General features: G+C 31.6%; 2 protein-coding genes across 2 annotated transcripts; both read right to left on the reverse strand.

Moving 5' to 3' along the window:
* Nucleotides 1–1,375: 1,375 nt before the first annotated feature.
* LOC131640481 (cucumisin-like) lies at nt 1,376–5,850 on the reverse strand. The gene is made up of 10 exons (XM_058910869.1): nt 5,716–5,850; nt 5,194–5,288; nt 4,509–4,603; nt 4,177–4,411; nt 3,542–4,070; nt 3,330–3,433; nt 2,962–3,183; nt 2,770–2,881; nt 2,458–2,671; nt 1,376–2,308 (listed from the first exon to the last, which is right to left on the reverse strand). The coding sequence occupies exons 1-10, from the start codon at nt 5,794–5,796 to the stop codon at nt 1,764–1,766; spliced, it is 2,232 nt and encodes a 743-aa protein (XP_058766852.1). The 5' UTR covers nt 5,797–5,850; the 3' UTR covers nt 1,376–1,763.
* Nucleotides 5,851–11,286: 5,436 nt separating this feature from the next.
* LOC131640493 (cucumisin-like) lies at nt 11,287–14,762 on the reverse strand. The gene is made up of 10 exons (XM_058910883.1): nt 14,611–14,762; nt 14,263–14,357; nt 14,024–14,118; nt 13,692–13,926; nt 13,082–13,607; nt 12,894–12,997; nt 12,580–12,801; nt 12,392–12,503; nt 12,074–12,287; nt 11,287–11,968 (listed from the first exon to the last, which is right to left on the reverse strand). The coding sequence occupies exons 1-10, from the start codon at nt 14,689–14,691 to the stop codon at nt 11,448–11,450; spliced, it is 2,205 nt and encodes a 734-aa protein (XP_058766866.1). The 5' UTR covers nt 14,692–14,762; the 3' UTR covers nt 11,287–11,447.
* Between the last annotated feature and the right edge of the window lie 7,602 nt (nt 14,763–22,364).

Below are 22,364 nucleotides of genomic sequence, written 5' to 3' on the forward strand. Positions count from 1 at the left end.
TACCCCTATAAGAAACAACACTATACGAGAGACGACTTCTCGCAAATATCTCATCGTAACATGAGAGCTCGTCCCTTCTAAAACAACCACACCGCATGAGGAAACTCCTCGATCTTTAAACCACTGCCGAAGTGAGAGGAACCAACTCCTCTTCCTAGTTATGAGAGAAGGAGGTGGAGCCACATTCCACCCGAAGCTCATAATCCTCATTGCTCCCCGACCGCCATCCCTAGAGGAAGGAAATGCATGACACAGACGCACCAAATGCATAACAGAAAAGAAACATGTTATCTACGTCCATCCCTAATAGCATAATTTAGAGATCCCTAAAAACGCCTCTAAAGCTAACCAACTACAATGGGTCCGGGGACCCTGACGAACATGTTAAGCACATGCATAATAGATTATGGCCTAGCAAATAAGGACGATTTTATAGATATGAGGCATAATCAATTACTAAGGTTTTTAAATCAATTATTGAGTTAATTTCATCTTATAGTCGATTGTACAATCTTCTTAATCGATTATACTAGGTTAAAAAAAGTTTTGGCTAATTTCCAAAGTGATTTTTAGAATAAATATGAAAATAAATGACGTGCTTCAAATGGATTTTATGAGTGTGGTATGACCATAATTCTTAGAATAACACTTTGCAATTCATCAATTAGTAATGTGGAACAAATGACACAGTCAAATATTTAAGTCTTAGAATGAATAATCTTATCAATAATCAAGATTTGATCCATCTTCTCATATTGATGCTTCATGGGATTCATGATTGTAAGAGTTTAATTAAATTACCTATTAACCGATTCATCATTCTTTATAGCAATAACTAAAAATTCACTTATCGAAGATGGAAACTGAGCGTGCTTGACCTTCCTGTACCTCTAATACTTCTTGTTTATTGAATTCTAAATATCCTTGGCCATGTTATTGACAATAATTTTTTCATAATCAAACGAATAATAGCTTGAAATAGGAAGTTCTTGGTTTTAAAATCCTAGAGTTTACTATCTTTAACTAGCTTGTGTTGGTCTGAAGTGGCTTCACCAACGACGATTACCACACCATTTCCCACCATGCCCAATATTCATTTGATTGAAGCAAGTTTTCATCAGCATCGAATATTGATCATGAAAACCTTCAAATCTTGGTATAAAAGGTGGAAGAGAAATGTTTTCATCCATATGAGTGAGAGTCTAAGAAGCAAAAATATTGAGCTTTGAGCAAGAAGATGAAACAGAAGTTAGTTGCAACTAATTTTAATTATAACAAATTTGCACGAATAAATTACTAAACATAATTTCATTTACTTACTAGCAGTTATTATTTGCTTGTATCTTTTTTGCAAAAACTTGGAAGAAGAATAAATTATTATTATTTATGATAACACAAGTTTCCATTTTACATCTGTTATTTGAATTCTATCCCACAAGGTTACAAGTTAAAGCCTTAGGACAATTTCTTGTGTCACACACATGCAGACCTTATTAGGCTTAACAACTCTTGCTTAACTCCCTTACTTTACAATTGGGCTTCAAAGTTGATGATTGCCATCATCCCATATCAAAGAAGAAGACATTATTCCCACATTGCTGTTATTTGAGTTCTTTTATTTTAATTTATTAAAGACATGCACACTGCAAAATAGTAAATTCAAGCAACTTAGATATCATTCTAATTTATAAAGGGCCATAGTGTGATGACTTTATTTACGTTATAGTGCTTCACATGCACTTAGGCTCATAGATATATCATGCTTAGCTCCCATGAGATAACTCATGCTTAGCTGCATACACTACAATTGGGCTTCTAACTTGATGATTTCCGTCATCCCAAATTAAAGAAGCAGACATTATTGCCACGTTGATGTTCCCTTCTATTGTTAGTGAAAATGATTTTTTCTGTCCTATAGATGTGAAAGACAGAACATCAGGTTTCACTTGAATTTCCAACAAAGGTGGTGATATTATTCTTGCTTTATAAGTAGAATTTGCTGATCCCACATTTGTTACCGTTCTATGATAAACATATCCGAAAAATTTTCCGTTTACATTTAGTGCAAATGATGGCAGGTTCAAGCTGTATACAACTTTCTCATTATTTTTTCCCTTGCAATTACTCTTATCTTGAGTAAGAATTTGTAGCTGTTTGTCTGTGTATCCTTCTCCGCACAAGAACTCGACATAATTTGCTTCACTGATATCATATACTAACCCTGGATTTGTTGCCTTAACAGGACTAATTAGCCCCGCACCATATGCGAATTCGGCCTCAGGATTTATAGAAGGGCTCATTGTTGTAACTGTAAATTTTATACACAACAAAAGAATTGTCTCAGTGATTCAGCAACTATAAATTTCTCGAGTATCAACAACACATCATGTGTTAGTATGTTTTGCATGATATGAGTATATATATATAAATATTTATTTTATTAGTGAGTGAAGTTACCGGTGGTCATAAGTGCAGACTTGATCATAGCTGGAGACCAATTGGGATGAAATGATTTAACGTATGCAGCTGCTGCAGCTGCATGAGGGCATGCCATTGATGTTCCGGAGCTAATTTGATATCGTACTCTTCTATTGTCATCTTTAAATTCAGAAATCGGGTCAAGTGGAGTCCATGCGGCTATAACGTTAACTCCCGGGGCAGCTATATCTGGCTGCAACATCAAGAAATAATAGAAGCTAGTTAGCATTTTACATGCTGAAATTTTTTTTTGACATGATTTCTGTACTCTATGTATCTTTTTTATGTTACCTTGAGAATATTCGGTGTAACTGGGTTTGGACCTCTTGAAGAAAATGAAGCTACATAAGGTGACAGCGAATCTTCGACTTCTTCACTCTTAAATATTGTGGCAGTTGGATCTCTGATAATTAAATTGATAGAAAGATAAATGTAATGAAAAAGGTTCCATAGATAAATTAATAATATGATATAAATCTATACCTTGTTGATTTGATGTAATATTGTATTTCTCTTAGGTTCCATACACTAATAAATGTGGCTGGTAAAGCATCTTTATTTGGCAAATCTTTTGCAGAAAGAGATCCAAATATTACACCAGCAGCCCCATAAAAAAATCCCACATCCGTAGGAATCTGACGGCGCTCGCATAAAACTATCTTTCCTTTTACTGCATGTTCATCTACCGAGTTCTTGTTGCAAAATCTGAACAATAAAATTTATAATATTAAAATCCTTAATATATATATATATATATATATATATATATATATATATATATATATATATATATATATATATAAAATAAACAAAGAAAACCATCATGAGAAGCATATATGTATTGATGATACCTGGATACGGAACTGTTAAATCCACCAGCAGTGTTTGGTATATCTCTTGCAGAAATTAATGGAAACATTTTATTTTTGAGATCAAATGTGTTAATTGTTGACCCCTAACAACATCACATGTGAGAAAATAGCATTATTCATAGTTAAGAACTATGATCTGACGATAATTGCGCAGATTAAAATCATTCATATAACATTTGAAATTAACATACCTCATAAACTTTACCATTTCCCAGTTGCACTTTTGTAACGAATTTTCTGCCAAAAGTGCTAGCAGCAACGGAAAGTAACCATGGTGGAAAATTTGTCATTGTGAAAAGATCAGGGCCCAAATTATTAGCCGAATTCGAAGTAAGCACACCTCTTTGCATTGCATGAAAACTTCCAATGTTGATTGAGTCTTGAAAATATTGAGTAAACGGTGTTACTTGAACTGGTCCAAGAGAAACAGAAAGAACATCAACTCCGTCAGCAATTGCCCAATCAAAAGCTGCCAGGATATTAGCATCGTCACAACCAAATTCTTCCCAACACACTTTGTAGACAGCAATGCGAGCTGAAGGAACTCCTCCACGTGCTGTCCCGGCAGCATACCCTTCTAGGCTTACGGAACTAACAATGTTTCCGGCAATCGTGGATGCACAATGTGATCCATGCCCATTTACATCTCTTGGAGATTTTATATCCTTTTTATTACCATATTTTCCTTCAATATCGAAGTATCTTGCACCAATTATTTTACTGCACATACAGAATGTAAATAATCATTTTTTTTTTCAATTTCTTGACTAATTTTGAAAAGTAAACAAAGAGCAAACAAAGTAAATGGATTTAAGTGATTAATTACTTGTTGCAAGTGAAGTTGTGGCATGAGCCCTTCCATTTTTTCGGGGGTGGACCAAATCCTTCATCACTGAAGCTCTTTGACTCTGGCCAAATTCCAGTGTCTAATAATCCAACAATTATGTCACTCTCCAAACTCAGTCTTTTGACATTTTGTGGGAGGCCTATGAAGTCCCACGATTTTGTCGTGTGAAGACGATTGTTTTTGTTTGGAAAAACAGACACTACATCGTCCAGTTCTATTGCAATACAAAAGGAAATAACTGTGTAAGGGACTAATAAAAAAAAGATAAAATAAAACACTATTTTTTAACAAACATAAGATAAAAAAAATACCTGCCAATGTTTCTGCCTCATCTTCAGTCAACTTCACAACGAATCCATTAAAGCTTTTTTGGAAGCTGTGAAGTACAACTCCTGGTTCAAAATCTCTGGATACATACACATTTGAATTGTTAATCTTAATAGCATTATTGGATAAGGAAAAGAGCAAAACAAATATACTTGCTCAAACGTAAATTATGGGCAGTTTGTTTCAGCTTTAAAAAATTAAAATTTATCTTTGTATTTTTAAAAATAGATTTTATAAAACCGTTTTATTAAATATGACAAGTTTTTTATATTCGTTTTTTCTAAATTGAAATATTACTTTTGACATTCTATAACATAAACAAACATTATTTAACCAAAATATAGTCAAAATCGCAATTTTCTAAAATTGATATTTAAAAATGATTTTTATAAAAATCTATTTGAAATAACTTCAAAATACAGTAATTTTTTAAAATTTTGATATCCAAAAAAAATTTCAATAAAAAGATAAAATATCTAAAATAACATTTTAAGAATAACTTATTAAATCATATTTTCATTTGAAACTTTTATAAAAAATTTCTTTGTAAATTAATTTTATACAAAATTATGTAATATTATAAAAATTATTTAAAAAAAAATCAAAACAAACGGGACCTTAATCTTTCTATCAAACATGAATAATTATATAAGAGATAATAACTTGTACCTGCCAAGAACATTTTGAGCTATTTTGGAGTGAAGAGAAGGTAAAGTGGAGGGGTCCATGCCCTTAGGATGAACACCCATGTAGACAATGTAAGTCTGTAATCACAAAATGTAATTCAATATGAAAATGTTGAATCAAATAAATTTTGAGAGTATATGTGTGTATATAGTCATATTAAACCAACTGAGTTAGTATCTGCGACAAAAGTTATTCTCGTAATACTCCATCCATTTTTTATTTTAAGATGTTTTGGAAAAAAAAACTGTATTTAAATATAAGTTTGTTTTATAATTTCAATGAATAATTAATAATATTTTTTCTATTATATCCTTAAATATTTATTATTCTATCTCTTTTCAATTATGTAAATTTATCTTCCACATGTCATTAATAAAAGACAATTTTGTAAAAAACTCTTATAATTTCTAATTTTTATATAATAATAATTTTTTTTTAATATGCATGAAAAGTAGAAAACAACTTATAATAAAAAACAAAGGTAGTATATATTTATATATTTACCTTGCGATCTTTGTTAGAACATGCTTGTTGAATGAGAATGCAGGTGAGAAGGAAAAGAAGGAATGGCCTTGAAGAGTACATATTTGGAACAGAATCGAAATGAGAAGCAAAGAAGGTTTACAGTACTAAACCATTTCCCCTCAATGAGTATACATATAATGGTAGAAGAATGTCAACCCAGCCTGCCAAGGGACCCATGGGTTACAAAAGAATTAAATTTTATATAACTTTTTTAAAAAACATTTGAAAAAGAAAAAGAAAAAGAGTAAAACCAGAATTTAGTATAATGACAAGCTTTAGAAACTTTAGCTTTTTTGAGCAAAAATTATATTTGAAAGTATACTAAAGCACAAGATGTGGTGGTGGGTATATATTTTTAAAAAGACTAAAGCCAATGATAAGATGTGCACTACTATACTAGACCATCTGCTGAAATAGAATAATAATGGCTTAAAAAGTACATTGGTTCTGGTAAGTTAGGGGTTTTTGAATTTGGTCCCTGCATGGATGCTGAGTTGACATGTTTTTTTAATTTATTTAATATATTCCCGTGCATTTTCACTAGGCCACATAATTTCCTTATTTAATAATTGCAATCCATATGTATATTATACATACTAGCAGCAATATTTAAAATTTGTTTTCTTTTTTTATGTAGTATTATTAACTTATAATTAATAAATAAAATATTTTATGTTGATACAAATTGTGTTCATTATCTTTTGACATGTAAAATTTTAAAATATTTAAACAAAGTTTTAAAACGTGATTGGATATTTCAACTATTAATATTTGAAATATTAATAATTGATAAATTTAATAGCTAAAGTATTAATAATTTATATTTATATATATATATATATATATATATATATATATATATATATATATATATATATATATATATATATTAAATATATATTGAAGGATTGTTCTATTAAATTTTTAATTATACCAAATTTTTTTTACTATTGATATTAATTATCTTACCAATTTTTTCACCAGAAAAAAATTCATGCAAGATCTGTAGAGAATATCCTTTAGCGAACCTTTTTGTTTTGTTTTGAGAAAAGAGGTTCCCAATATTTGATCGTGCCAAGAATATCAAGGAATTTATTGATATATATGTGTAAATACATAGTTTATTATTTCATTTTTCTCTACTTGTATATAGTTAAGATAAGTAGCTTAGCTGACATAGTTTCATTGGTCACTGTATACCTGTATATAAACTCTTATCCACTTCTGTATCAATCAAGTGAGAATTATATTTTTCTTCTTCATCTTCTTGTTCAATGAGCTCTTTCTCTCAACTGTATGTGTGTATTCTGTTATTTCAGTCACACCATTTATGCATAGTTAATATGGTATCAGAGCTTAAACAGCTTTGGTAGCCATTGTTGATCACGATCCAGCTTGTTCGTCTTTTCCTTTCTTCTTCCACATCTTGCTCGATCGCGTATCTCTTCTTGTTTTTTGTTTGTCTTCAATGGCTTACCAGAATTACGCCGATTTCACAACGAATCCTGCAAATCCATTCTATCTACACCCAAACGAGAATCCAGCTCTCGTTCTCGTTACGCCGACACTCACTGATAAGAACTACCACACCTGGGCTCGATCTATGCAGATAACCCTAATCTCCAAGAACAAGGAGAAATTCATTGATGGAACTCTTACGAAGCCACCAGTTTTGGATCCTATGTATGCACCATGGATCCGTTGCAATACCATGGTTCTTGCGTGGATTCAAGGATTGATTTCGGAATCTATAGCAAAATATGTCCTGTAGATTGATAACGCTACAAACGTATGGAAGAATTTGCAGATTCGTTTCTCTCACGACGACATCTTCCGCATTTCTGATATTCGAGAAGATCTTTACAAGTTCAAATAAGGTACTCTCGATGTTTCCAATTACTTCACTCAATTGAAGGTTATGTGGGACGAATTAGATAATTACCGTCCCATTCCTTTCTGTTCTTGCACCATTCAGTGTTCTTGCGGTGCTATTGCATCCTTCAAGAAGTACAGAGAACAAGATTACGTTATCCGATTCTTAAAAGAGTTAACAGAGAAATTTGCGCATTCTACGTCGCAAATTATGATGATGAACCCATTACCTGGCATTGATAAAGCATTCTCACTGGTTATTCAACAAGAAAGAGAATTGGATACTTCAGCATCAAGTATTGTTCCTTCTACAGGTTCCAATGAGGAAGCTTCTGCTCTGCAAACTTCAACATATGGGGTGAATTACATGGCTAAGCAGGGCACAAATCAGTTTCGTGCAAAATCTTCAAATGCTCCAAGAGTTAACAACAGAGTTTGCACACACTGCGGCAGAACAAATCACACAATTGAAACCTGCTTCCTCAAACATGGATATCCACCTGGATTTCGAGGCAAAGGCAAGACTCAAGGGACTGCATCTTCAACATCATCTGCTGCAGCTGCAAGTAATACATCAGACACTACCTCTCAAAGTTCAGCTTCCTCTTCTTTTGGGTTTACTAAAGAACAGTATGACAACATCTTAGAATCCTAGCCCTACAGTCAATTCTGTCTCTACCTCACCCTTTGTTATGAACTCACACTCTTCAAATGTGAATGGTAAGAATCCCTATCTCTGGATCCTTGATTCAGGCGCCACTGATCATTTTTGTTTCAACTTTTCTGCATTCATTGAACATAAATCTATAATTCCTATTCCTGTTAGTTTACCTGATGGATCACAGGTTGTTGCATCCATCTCAGGAACAATTGCCTTATACTCTTCACTAATCCTACATAATGTCCTTTATGTTCCTAATTTTCATGTGAATCTTATTTCCATAGCAAAACTTGTTGATAGCAATCAACGCTCTGTTCAGTTCAATGCTAATGCTTGCCATATTGTGCAGAATCATTCCAAGGAAATGATTGGTATAGCTAATTTGCACAGGGGGCTCTATGTTCTTGAATCCACTTCCTCTCATTCTTCTGTTCATAATTCTGTTTCACACAAATCTTAGAATCTCTGGCACATGAGACTAGGACACATATCACACATAGGTTTACAGTCTATTTCCAAAACTTTTCCATTCATTTCTTGTAATGATAATAATAACATTGTGCCCTGTGATTCTTGTCATTATGCTAAACAGAAGAAACTTCCTTTTCCTAATAGCATATTTCAATCTACTGTTGCTTTTAATATTTTACATGCTGACTTGTGGGGTCCCTTTTCTACAATTTCCACTTTAGGGCACATATATTTTTTAACCCTTGTTGATGACTACACAAGACACACTTGAGTTATATTTCTTAAAACTAAAGACCAAACTAAGAACAGTCTCATACATTTCATAGCCTATATTGAAAACCAATTTCAAACTACCCTTAAGTGCCTAAGATCTGATAATGGAACAAAATTCCTTGCCCTATCTGATTATCTCCTTTCTAAGGGAATTCTCCATCAAAGGACTTGTGTTGAAACTCCACAACAAAATGGAGTGGTGGAGAGGAAACATCAACACATCCTTAATGTAGCTAGGTCAATTTTCTTTCATTCCAACATTCCTTTGAATCTATGGAATTTTTGTATACAACATGTTGTTCATATCATAAATAGGTTACCTACTCCCCTCTTAAAATCCAAATGCCCTTATGAACTTCTTTATAAGCAACCACCATCCTTGATTCACTTGAAAGTGTTTGGATGTCTTTCCTACGCTACTTCCCTCCTAGCTCACAGAACCAAGTTTAACTCTAGAGCTAGGAAAACTATTTTTCTTAGTTACAAAGAAGGCACTAAAGGATACATACTCTATGACCTTCAGAATCACAATATCTTTGTCTCCAGAAATGGGCTTTTCATGAACGCAGCAAGCATATCGAATTGGGTTGCCATGTAATTCGAGAGAAAATTACCTCTAAACTGATTCATTTACTGCCAGTCACCACTTCTGCCCAGTTAGCCGATGCTTTTACCAAACCATTACATTCTCCTTCCTTTTCATCTATCATGTCCAAGTTAGGACTTTGCAGCCTTCACAATCCAACTTGAGGGAGCATATTGATATATATATATATATATATATATATATATATATATATGTGTGTGTGTGTGTGTGTAAATACATAGTTTATTATATCATTTTTCTCTACTTGTATATAGTTAAGATAAGTAGCTTAGCTGGCATAGTTTAATTGGTCACTGTATACCTGTATATAAACTCTTATCCACTTCTGTATTAATCAAGTGAGAATTATATTTTTCTTCTTCATCTTCTTGTTCAATGAGCTCTTTCTCTCAACTGTATGTGTGTATTCTGTTATTTCAGTTACACCATTTATGCATAGTTAATCGAATTGAAGATCCAAGAGATGATCTTCATGGACAATTAATATTGTAATATTCTTTGTAATCAATGTAACTGAGTTTAATTAAAAAAATATAATAACCCCTCGATTTTAATTATAAGCGAGATAAAAAAGCGTTAGTTTTTGTAAATAATAAAAGTACAAAAACTGAGGTTCAAATCCATGCTATAATAAACATTTACCTCAGTGTTTTAAAAACTGAGGTGTTAAGTCATTACTTTTCATGACGCCCTTTGTTACCTCGATTCTTTTGTCGAGGTGAAATGTCTTTCGCGTCCGACGTTAGAAGCGCTTTTGTAGTAGTGATTAGATGAAATGTGGAGTGCTGCTAGATTTTTGCATAAGTTTTATGTTCTGTAGAACTCCTATCCTAAGTTATGAAAGTAAATTTTTCAGTCATTCAAGCTCCTTTCAGGCTGTTGCCATAGCACGATATTCAGCTTCAACACTAAATAGTGCAACTATATTTTATTTTTTGCTTCTCCATGAGATCATATTACCTCCAATCAGAACACAATAATCAAATGTGAATATCGTATCCGACGGTGATCCGACTCAGTCTGCATCTATATAATAAATTATTTTAACATCGCCCTTATCTTCATATAATAGTCTTCTTCTTGGTGCATTCTTTCTGTATCAAAGAATTCGAATAAGTGCATCCCAATGACTATCACAAGGAGCGCTAGAAACTTGTTCACAATGCTCACCACAAATGTAATATCCGGTCTGGTGACTGTAACATAGTTGAGTCTTCCCATAAGTCGTCGATATCTTCCCGGGTCTTTCTATGATTTCCCCTAACCCGAAAGAAGTTTGACGTTGGGATCCATAGAAGTATCAACAAGACAAAAGTCAAGCATACCATTTTAAAAAGCTCTAATACCATAATGAAGTATAAGAGAGTGAGAAGTGTTTGAATAGACCGTGCATTTAGAAAACACTATGGATACTGCATTATATATAGAGATTACAACTAATTGCATACTATGGTCGATGTGGAACTATTTTATATACAAATATTCTTAATGCACTATAATACCCCGGTTAGGGCCAGATGCCAAATGTTGGAGTAAAAGAGACAGTCTCAATCTCATTAAGGGGGACCTTATATAAGCTTAAAGTCATAACATAGGAGTCCTATTACTAAACATAACTTAATTTACTTGCTTGCAATTATTATTTCCTGGTATCTTTGCAAAGACATGGAAGAAGAATAAATTATTATTTCATATGATAGCACAAGTTTCCATTTTACAATTGTTTATTTGAACTCCCTCCCACAAGGTTACAAAATAACATCTTATTAGGGACATTTTCTTGTGCCACACACACAGGCATGCCTTATTTGGCTTAATAACACATGCTTAGCTCCCATAAACTACAATTGGGCTTCTAACTTGATGATCGCCATCATCCCATATCAAAGAAGAAGACATTATTCCCACATTAACATCTCCTTCTATTGTGAGCGAGAATGATTTTTTCTGTCCTATTGATGTAAAAGACAGAACATCAGGTTTCACTTGAATTTCCAACAAAGGAGAAGACATTACTCTTGCTTTATAAGTAGACTTTGCTGATCCCACATTTGTAACTGTTCTATGGTAAACATGACCGAAAAATGTGTCGTTTACACTAAGTGCGAATGATGGGAGGTTCAACTTGTATACAGCTTTTTCATTAGCTTTTCCCTTGCAACCACTCTTATAACGAGTAAGATTTCGTAGTTGTTTATCTGTGTAACCTTCTCCGCACAAGAACTCGACATAATCTGCCTCACTGATATCATATACTAAACCTGGATTTGTTGCCTTAACAGGACTAAGTAGCCCCGCACCATATGCGAATTCGGCCTCAGGATTTATAGAAGGGCTCATTGGTGTAACTGTTAATTAGTATACACAACAAAAGGATAGTCTTAGTGATATTGTGTTGATTAGTTTGATATGATTTGACTATATATAAAAATTCATTTTATTAGGTAAACTACCAGTGGTCATAAGTGCAGACTTGATCATAGCAGGAGACCAATTGGGATGAAATGATTTAACATAGGCAGCCACTGCAGCTGCATGAGGGCAGGCCATTGACGTTCCAGAGATAACATTATATAGTAATTTTCTTTTGTCATCTTCAAATTCAGAAATCGGGTCGAGTGGAGTCCATGCGGCTATAACGTTAACTCCCGGGGCAGCAATATCAGGCTGCAACATCAAGAAATAATTTAAGTTTGTTAGCATTTTGCCTGTTGAAAACAAATTAAAATAAAAACTGACATGATTTCTATACTATTTTTTTTTTATGTTACCTTGAGAATATTCGGTGTAATTGGGTTCGGACCTCTTGACGAAAATGAAGCTACATAAGGGGACAACGAATCTTCGACTTCTTCACTCTTAAATATTGTGGCAGTTGGAGTTCTGGTAATTGATAGAAAGATAAATTTAATGAAAAAAGGTTCCATAGATAAATTAATAATATGATATTAATCTATACCTTGTTGATTTCATGTAATATTGTATTTCTCTTAGGTTCCATAGACTAAGGAATGTGGCTGGTAAAGCATATGTATTTGGCAAATCTTTAGCAGAAACATATCCAAATATCACACCAGCAGCCCCAGAGAAAAACCCGATATCCGTAGGAATTTGAATGCCTTCGCATAAAACTATCTTTCCCTTTACTGCATGACTATCGACCGAGTCGTTGAAGCAGAATCTGAACAATAAAATTTATGAAATTTAAATCCTTATAAAATATATAATAAACAAAGATATATCTAGATACAGAACTATATGTATTGATGGTACCTGGATACAGAACTGTCAAATCCACCAGCAGTATTTGGTATATCTCTTGCAGAAATTATTGGAAACATTTTGCTTTTGAGATCTAATGTGTTAATTGTTGACCCCTGAAATTTTATTAGAGTAAAATAAAAAATTCTTGTAAATTTTGAAACATAATGTAACCATGATATGAAGATTATTTAACATACCTCGTACACTTTACCGTTTCCCAACTTCACCTTTGTAACGAATTTTCTGCCAAAAGTGCTCGCAGCAACGGAAAGTAACCAAGGCGAAAAATTTGTCATTGTGAAAAGTTCAGGGCCCAGATTATTAGCCGAGTTCGAAGTAAGTACACCTCTTTGCATTGCATGGAAACTTCCAATGTTAATTGAGTCATGAAAATATTGAGATATTGGTGTTACTTGACCTGATCCAAGAGAAACAGAAAGAACATCAACTCCGTCAGCAATTGCTGAATCAAAAGCTGCAAGGATATCAGCTTCCTCGCAACCAGCTTCTTCCCAACACACTTTGTAGACAGCAATGCGAGCCGAAGGAACTCCTCCACGTGCTGTCCCCGCGGCATAACCTTCTAGGCTTACAGAACTAACTATGTTTCCAGCAACCGTGGATGCGCAATGTGATCCGTGCCCATTTACGTCTCTTGGTGATTTTATATCCCTTTTACCATATTTTCCTTCAATATTGAAGTATTTTGCACCTATTATTTTACTGCACATAGATGATCATTTTTTTCAGTTTCTTGATTGAAAAGTAAACAAAAAGCAACCAAAATGCATTTAAGAGATTAATTACTTGTTGCAAGTGAAGTTGTGACATGTTCCCTTCCATTTTTTCGGGGGTGGACCAAATCCTTCATCACTGAAGCTCTTTGACTCTGGCCAAATTCCAGTGTCTAATACTCCAACTATTATGTCACTTTCCAAACTCAATCTTTTAATATTTTGTGGGAGGCCAATGAAGTCCCACGATTTTGTTGTATGAAGACGATTCTTTTTGTTTGGAAAAACAGATACTACATCGTCCATTTCTATTGCAATAAAAATGAAATAAATATGTAAGTGACTAATCAAATATAAAAAATACACTATTTTTATTGAACATAAGATCATAAAAAGAAAAACTACCTGCCAATGTTTCTGCCTCGTCTTCGGTCAACTTCACAACGAATCCATTAAAGCTCTTTTTGTAGCTGTGAAGTACAGCTCCTGGTTCAAAATCACTGGATAGATGCACATTTTGACTTGTTAATCTTAACAATATTATTCGGTAAGGAAAATAGCCTAATAAATCTACTTGTTCAAACATGAGTAAATTAGTCTTTTAATCAAACATGAAAAGTTATATAAGAGATAAAAATTTGAACCTGCCAAGGATATTTTGAGCTATTTTGGAGTGAAGAGAAGGTAAGGTGGTGGGATCCATGCCCTTAGGATGAGCACCCATGTATACAATGTAAGTCTGTATTCAGAAAATGTAATTCAATATGAAATGTCAAATTGGATAGATGTGGAATAGTTCAAATCACATAATAAATGTGGAGATCATATGCATGTGTATATACTAAAGTTAAATCAGCTCCGTTGGTAGCTGTGCAATAACATCTGATACAGGCGCGGGAGCTGAACCTCAGACATCCCTTTATTCATCTTTAAAGTGTGAAATTCTAGTCACTAGACTAATCGCCAAAATAAATGCGTGTATACACATTTACCTTGCGATCTTTATCTGAACATGCTTGTTGAATGAGAATGCAGGTGAGAAGCAAAAGAAGGAATGGCCATAAAGAGTTCATATTTGCAACTGAATAGAAATGAGAAGCAAGAAGATTTACAGTACTAAACCATTTCCATTTCAATGAGTATATATGGTAGAAGAATGTGAACCCCGCCGGCCAAGGGACCCATGGGTTACCAAAGAATGAAATTTTATTTAACTTTTTCAAGAAAACGTTTGAAAATGAAAAAGAAGAGAAAAAACAGATTTTAGTATAATGACAAGCTTTAAAAAGTTTAGCTTTTAATGAGCAAACATTATTTTTGTAAGTATAGTAAAGCACAAGGTGTGCTGGGACTATTATTAACAAGAATATAGCCAATGAGAAGATGTGCACATGGTGTGGTGAGAATATTGTAGTAAAACGAAACCAAAGCACACTATATTAGACCCTAGCACTAATGCTGAAATAGAATAACAGTGTAAACCTGATTTAAAAAATGACAAAAAGATATCAAAAGTGTATTTTAAAAGAGAGTGATTTCCTTTTTTTCTTTAAATATATTCCTCTCAACCTATTTGTATTATACATTTAAAAAGTAAAGAACATACTAAACAACATACAAATGCCATAAAAAGGACAAAGGATGGTTAGTTGTCACAATTTTAATCCCATTTCTTTATTTTTTTAATATGTTTTGCTTCATTTATTCATTTACATCTTTTATAGGTTTTTATTGTTTCCACTTTTAACTCTCGGATAAATATCATTATAACAAAAAACACCTTTTATTTCGGTTGAAAAAAGTGTTTTACCTCGGTTTCACAGGTGTGGTAACAAAGATCATCATAGAAAATGCATCATTTTACCTCTCAGTTTAAAATAAACGACAGGTGTTGTCGTAGTTCGATCCCAGAGAGATTTTTTAAGAAATTTTAAATGACGAAAACACTTTTTCCCTCAATTTTGACATTTCACCGACAGTTATAACACTTTTCACCTTAGTTTTGACATTTAACCGATAGATAAAATACAATTGAGTTTATTAAATTTAATGTGGATTGCTTATTTCACTAAACCCTATCTAGACATATAACTTCTCAAAATTGGGTAGAAAAATAATTATATGAACAATTGTGCTATATTTGAAGAACAACTTATATTAATTAGTATTTTCAAACATTCTGCAACTCATAATTCATCTTACGTTATTTAATGGTTAAAATCTTTTCAATTTTCCAAGTTCTTTATTCAAACACTTCCTTTTATACTAATTTATTCTTGAAAGCATACAATTTTATACTTAGAGAGATGAACTAATAAAAACAAATTTAACAAAGACTAGTTGTGTGTTTAGAAACATGGTCCACTGTCTCCACCGCATGTTTGGAGCCCTCCCACCGTGATTTTCAGAAGCTACTATTGGTAGCTTTTACCCACCGTAATTTTCTACTGTGATATTTAATCAATTCCAAACATATACACTAGAAGTATTAGAGAGACACTACAACGTGCAAGGGCTTTAAAAGCGCTTTTTTTGGGCTTTAAGAGCGCTTAAAAGCGCTGCCAAAGCCAGCGCTGCCGTAGGTAACGACAGCGCTTTCAAAAGCGCTCTCGTAGCCCCCTCTATAACAGCGCTTTTTCCAGAAAAGCGCTTTCGTATCTCCCCTATAGCAGCGCTTTTATCCAGAAAAGCGCTCTCGTAGTACCCCCTATAACAGCGCTTTTTCCATAAGCGCTTTCGTAAGTTGTGTTTTTTTTTATCTTTTATGCTTTTTTTTTATAAACCTATTATTTTTATAATTTCTAATCCTGCATTTATGGCAGCATTATTTCATGAACCTGTAATTTACCATTGTTATCCCATAAACCTATAATTTACAATCGTAATCCCATTATTTCAGTAATCTAATTATTTCAACAAAGAAGCGATTTCGATTATATACTAAACATGAATTATAATTATACCATTACATTATATACCATTGTAATTAATCCAAAATATATACACCGATTCACATATTTCTAACATGAAAACAACTAAACCAATTCACATGACATTATAACAATAAGAAAATCATCCCTAAACAACTAAATCAACTAAATCAGTCCTAGTCCTGCAAAGTCTGAACATCTTCAAATGACTGAAAATCTTCACAATCTACAAAATAAAAATAATATAATCAAAATAAAATTATTATTATATAAAGGCTCTAAAATAAGAAGGTAAAGAGTAGAACGAGTATATATATATATATATATATATATATATATATATATATATATATATATATATATATATATATATATATATATATATATATATATATATATATATATATATATTGTGTAAAAAGAATAATCAAATTAAATATATCAATAAATACAAATTAATTTATTAATATTTAGGACTTTATATCTAACTTGAATACATGGAATGGAATATCATTTATTGTTATATTAGTAACCATTCCATGATGCATACATGACATAATGCAAACGTAGATTAAAAAAGCTTTCAAATAGTAAAAAAGAAATGTCGAAGCATACTGGTGTTAAATCTGATACAATGCTTTAATTAAGTTATCCCATGTCTGCTCCTAGTAATTATTTCTCTATAATATATGTTTAGATAATTTGACCATACATCATCAATCACTAAAAAATCATGAATCAGAAATGTATAAAAAAATTAAAGTGTAACCAAAAACAATTTATTATAATTGATGCTCTACTTGTAACTGAAAAGATGCGGAGAAGTATTCACAGAGACAAAAATTTGGTAGGTAAAAAACAGGGTGCTTTATTTTTCTTAAGAGAACCATATAGAGAACAAACACTAGCATTGTCAGAGCATAAACCAACACCATTGCAAAAACATTATGTAGATGTCTCACTACATTTAGTAAAAGTTAACTTATGTTGGGGCAGGAGTTACAGGTATAAGGCTTACTTGCACTATCGAGGAGCTTGGCCCATATTTCTTTGGATAGCCACTAAACATTCAAAAGTTTGAAAAAGAAGATGGATGACTTTGGTGCAGACACCTGACCTCTAGATTTCAACTCAGATTTTTGGATATCTTCTGTATACTCAAACAAATACGTTGAAGATGGCTCAGAAGGTGAATTGATGTTTGACGATAATGAAACTGCCGCAGGGACTTCTTTAGGCTTGTGGTCATAGAAGGACTCACTTGGCTACTGCATTTGATTATGATAATAACTTGTTAAAATTCACCAAATTAAAATAGAGAAGCAAATGATGATAAACCAACATGCACTCTCTGTATACAACCAGCAATCAAATATAACTATTTGCATACCTTCTTGAGACATACTTTTAGCAACTTCTTTTGAAAGCAATTACGTATACAATTCGACAGCTCTAGATGTTTACTTTGCCTCTTCTTTATCACCACGGATCCAACCATGTTGTCTAAGGAAAACTTATTCTGTACTGTTTCCGCCAAAGCTCATCATTTTAAGTTGCTAGGAGTCCATGAATCTAAATTTGTAGATCTATAAACATATAAAAATATATAGCAAGTATAAATCATTGTTTCCTTCTCACTTCTATTCTACTACAGTACAACACTACTTCCTCCCTTCTAATTGTAATTGTAATGAAATTGAACCAGAATAAAAGCCCTCAAGAACTCTAGAAAAGTACTAGCCAAGGAAAGGGAATACTGCATCTTGATTCAACCAAAGCACTAACCCAAAAAACATCATCTCAGCCACATTATAATGCTTATGGTTCAAATTGGGATAATGTAGATGCCTAAGATGCTCTCTGGATTAAGATTATGCATTTTTTCAACAAAAAGAAAATAAATAACTATACTTTATATGATATACCCAATTAAGATCTTGTAAGAAAAACTTAAATATCACAGAAAAACTAATTTTAGTGTTTCAAGTGGAAATTCGGGGGAAATCAAATTAGAGATGAAGTGTGAAAAACTTACTAAGAAGAAAGAAGATGAATGAAATCAACAACACGATTTGGCTTGCAGCTCCAAAAATGAGAGCTTTCTCTTTTCAACATATGATCCTTCGGTGCGTTTTCACCACCCACTACAAGGAAAAGAAAAAAAGAATTAAAAATGAAGAACTGATGATGAAGAGATATGAAGGGAATGGTGAACCAGTTGACGGCAGATGGGTTCTAGGGTTTTCAAGTTGAAGAGATATGAGGAAAACACAAGTGACTAGGTGAAAGAAAAAAAGGAAAAGTTATTTTAATACAATTCTTTTATTATAAATTAAAAATAATAAGAGAAAGCACGTGTTACAGAATAGTGGAAAAGCGCTTCACCATGGGGCCTTTACCAGCGCTTTTTAAAAGCGCTTTGAAATGGGGGCCTTTACCAGCGCTTTTTCAAAAGCGCTTTGAAATGGGGGCCTTTACCAGCGCTTTTTCAAAAGCGCTTTCGTAAGGGGACCCTTTACCAGCGCTTTTTTTAAGCGCTTTCTAATATTCCCCTACAAGAGCGTTTTTTTTCCTTATTTTTTAGATTTGTTTTTAGCGAAACCTATAGCAGCGCTTTTGCCTAAAAGCGCTTTCGTAGCTGTGCTGGCAAAACTCAAATCTGGCGTAGTGAGATTTTAACTATAAAAGAACATGAAATAAATGATGAGTTGCAAAATATTAGAAAAATATAATTTGTGTAAGATATTTTTCAAATACAACATATTATTTCATATGATTATTTCTAAAATCAATTTAATAGATTTTTATATATATATATATATATATATATATATATATATATATATATATATATATATATATATATATATATATATATATATATATATATATATATATATATATATATATATATATTCTAAGAAGGGTTACTAAAACAAACAATCGAAATTAGATATAATAAACTCAATTCAACGGAATAACATCAGAGTTGCACAAAGAATCACAAAACATATAATCTCAATATCAACTAAACGACAACATATAGATTTTCATAAGTTTGGGTATTAAAATAGCTAAACAACAACAACAACATCAATAACTCATAAACAATAACTTGCACTAAACTACAACAACATCAATAAACCTATAACTTAAACCTACAACAATAAAAAGATTAAACATACAGAGTTTCGGGTCTCAACAACAACAACAAGATGACTAGTGATGTTTGATGTAACAGATTTTTGAAGAAGAAAGGTAAGAAAATATTTTGGATCTCTGAAGAAGAAACGAGTGTCTAAATATATATCATCTTCGTATTGAGGATGATATGTATTTATGACTCTCGTTGTTTAGGGTTCTCTTGTTTGGGGCTCTTTGTTAGAGTTCTGTTTGTGTTGTGTTAGACAAGTGAAACTGAATACTACAAGTTAAGCTATATATATATATATATATATATATATATATATATATATATATATATATATATATATATATATATATATATATATATATATATATATATATATATATATATATATATATATATATATATATATATATATATATATCAGAGAAATTAATTCACCTCGGTTGGAAAACAAAATTGAAGTGAAAGGTGGCTTGTATTGAATTCACCTCGGTTGGATAACATTCGCTTATAATGAAAGGTTGAAAAATAAAATATTCAGGAATATGCCACTTTTAATGATATAAAAACATAATTCGAAATTGTTGGAATTCGAAGCATGTACGCCAAATTAGTTTATCTGTTGGTTTTTTTTAACTGAGTATATAGTTTTATATGTTTTTAAAAAAAATATTACGCGTCCATAAATTATACTTCAATTTTTTAATATGTGAGGTGAAATCGTTGTCATAAAACAAATTTTTCTAGTAATGTATGTTACGCTTCATATTTTCTACAAATTTGCCATGTAAATTCACAATCTATATTATACAAGTAATATTTAGATTATTGCTCTATAAATTCAGAACATACTTATATACATATATTATTTTTATTTAGGTTATATTTAAAATTCATAATATTTTAATTGTTATAGCATTGTGATAATTTAATGAAAATTTTTTAGATTATGTCTAGAGCTCACAACATGATACTTGTATTGTTTAATTTTTATATATAACGGCTGTCTGTCTGTCTTTTTAAAAATGCACATGTGAGAATATAAAAAACCGTATTTTTTAATTTTAATTTTAATTTAATTTTTGAATAAAATGTTAGGAGTCAATGGAATACAAAAGATATGTAACTGTCAGTGAAAAAGAACTTAAGATTTTAAAAATAAAATACTAAAAAAAGGTATATTTGAAATAAAAATAGACTACACAAATTTAAAAAATTATATGTAACGGTCTTTATATATTGTTATATACTTATATTTTATTTTGGTTTGGTGATTAAAACATTTTATATGAGGGTGCTGGTTCGATTGTAAATATCCACACTTTATTTTTTTTCTCCTATATTTATTTGAGTATATGTTGGTTATTAAGCAATTAAAAAAAACTAATTTTTGGGGAAAAAAAGAATAATATAGTACCAGGCTACCAGCCAGTTTTTCTGCCTCATGTTTTGTCAACGTCACAACAAATCCATTAAAATTCTTATGTGGCTATATTGATACACCTACACTACTCGTTAAAGGGAACTTCCAACAGTGAATCTAGTCGAAACATAGTCATTATGATAAAGAAAATTCGTATAATTTGAACCAATCATTGATAGCTAAAGAAGAAACATAATAATTTGAACCTGCCAAGGACATTGAGCCATTGTGGAATGAAGAGAAGGTAAAGGGGCCGGGTCAGTGTCCTTGAGGTTGCTCATCCATGTAGACAGTATAAGTTTGTATATTAACAAACAAAATATATAATATAATTATTCATTAAAAGAGAAGAATCATTAAAGTGACAATTGTTATGTAAAAACGTGTAAAATGTGGAAGACTATTTATGTAAGAAGTGGTAAAATATATGTCTAAAATGTGGAAGACTATTTATGTAACATCGGCTAAGATATATGTTGAAGTATAAATGTACATTTAGTATTATTTAGGTTTTGTGTTGGACTTTAATTAGTTTTTGTCAAACTAGATTTTTGGCCCGTGCGTTGCACGGGTATGTTTATAATTTTTACCTAAATATTTTTAAAATTAAATAATATATTTGATTAAGTATAGTTAATTATAATTATATGATTAAATATACTTTAAAATTATATTAAATATAAAATAAAATTTTATAGTATGAGTAATGTTAATAAATTATACATAAAAAATTTCAATTATATCTTTAAATTAGAGATATGTCATATTTACGTGAATAATACAATATTATAAAAAAATGTGTGATATAAAATTATGTGTATGTATTATTTGTGATTAATCATTAAATTCATAATAAATATAAGAGTCGATCAATGTAAATTTCAATTTAGTGTTTAGTATATAATTTATAAAACCTAAGAATTTTTTATTCAATGTCAAGTCCAAAAAAAGTTGTAATTATATATTCTCTAAAAAAATTAATTATTTAAAATTATATTATATCTTACCATATTGATTCATATTTTCTTGATTTATTTATTTATTATTATGGAAGAAATATGTTGTGACTTGATTAATGGATTGATTATTTAATAGGATATAGAAAGCTATTATTTATTATGGGGCAATGTAATGGTACCACATGCATTTGCATTGTTCGAGTTGCATAACTGAGGTTGTATGTTGAGTTGTAGTTGGATGTTTGTGTGTGCATTACATAAATGTTAACTTGTGTTGTGGTGA

Source organism: Vicia villosa, unplaced genomic scaffold (assembly GCF_029867415.1).
Source record: "Vicia villosa cultivar HV-30 ecotype Madison, WI unplaced genomic scaffold, Vvil1.0 ctg.003162F_1_1, whole genome shotgun sequence".
NCBI lineage: Eukaryota > Viridiplantae > Streptophyta > Magnoliopsida > Fabales > Fabaceae > Vicia > Vicia villosa.

Bases quoted from the DNA above. Each gene is read 5' to 3' on its own strand.
- LOC131640493 (XM_058910883.1), bottom strand. From the start codon at position 14,691: ATGAACTCTTTATGGCCATTCCTTCTTTTGCTTCTCACCTGCATTCTC. The intron at 14,358-14,610 runs GTAAATGTGTAT...TTCTGAATACAG, and splicing joins GTTCAGATAAAGATCGCAAG to ACTTACATTGTATACATGGG. The intron at 12,504-12,579 runs GTATAGATTAAT...ATCAATTACCAG, and splicing joins TATTACATGAAATCAACAAG to AACTCCAACTGCCACAATAT.
- LOC131640481 (XM_058910869.1), bottom strand. From the start codon at position 5,796: ATGTACTCTTCAAGGCCATTCCTTCTTTTCCTTCTCACCTGCATTCTC. The intron at 5,289-5,715 runs GTAAATATATAA...TTGTGATTACAG, and splicing joins GTTCTAACAAAGATCGCAAG to ACTTACATTGTCTACATGGG. The intron at 4,071-4,176 runs GTAATTAATCAC...CTGTATGTGCAG, and splicing joins CACAACTTCACTTGCAACAA to TAAAATAATTGGTGCAAGAT.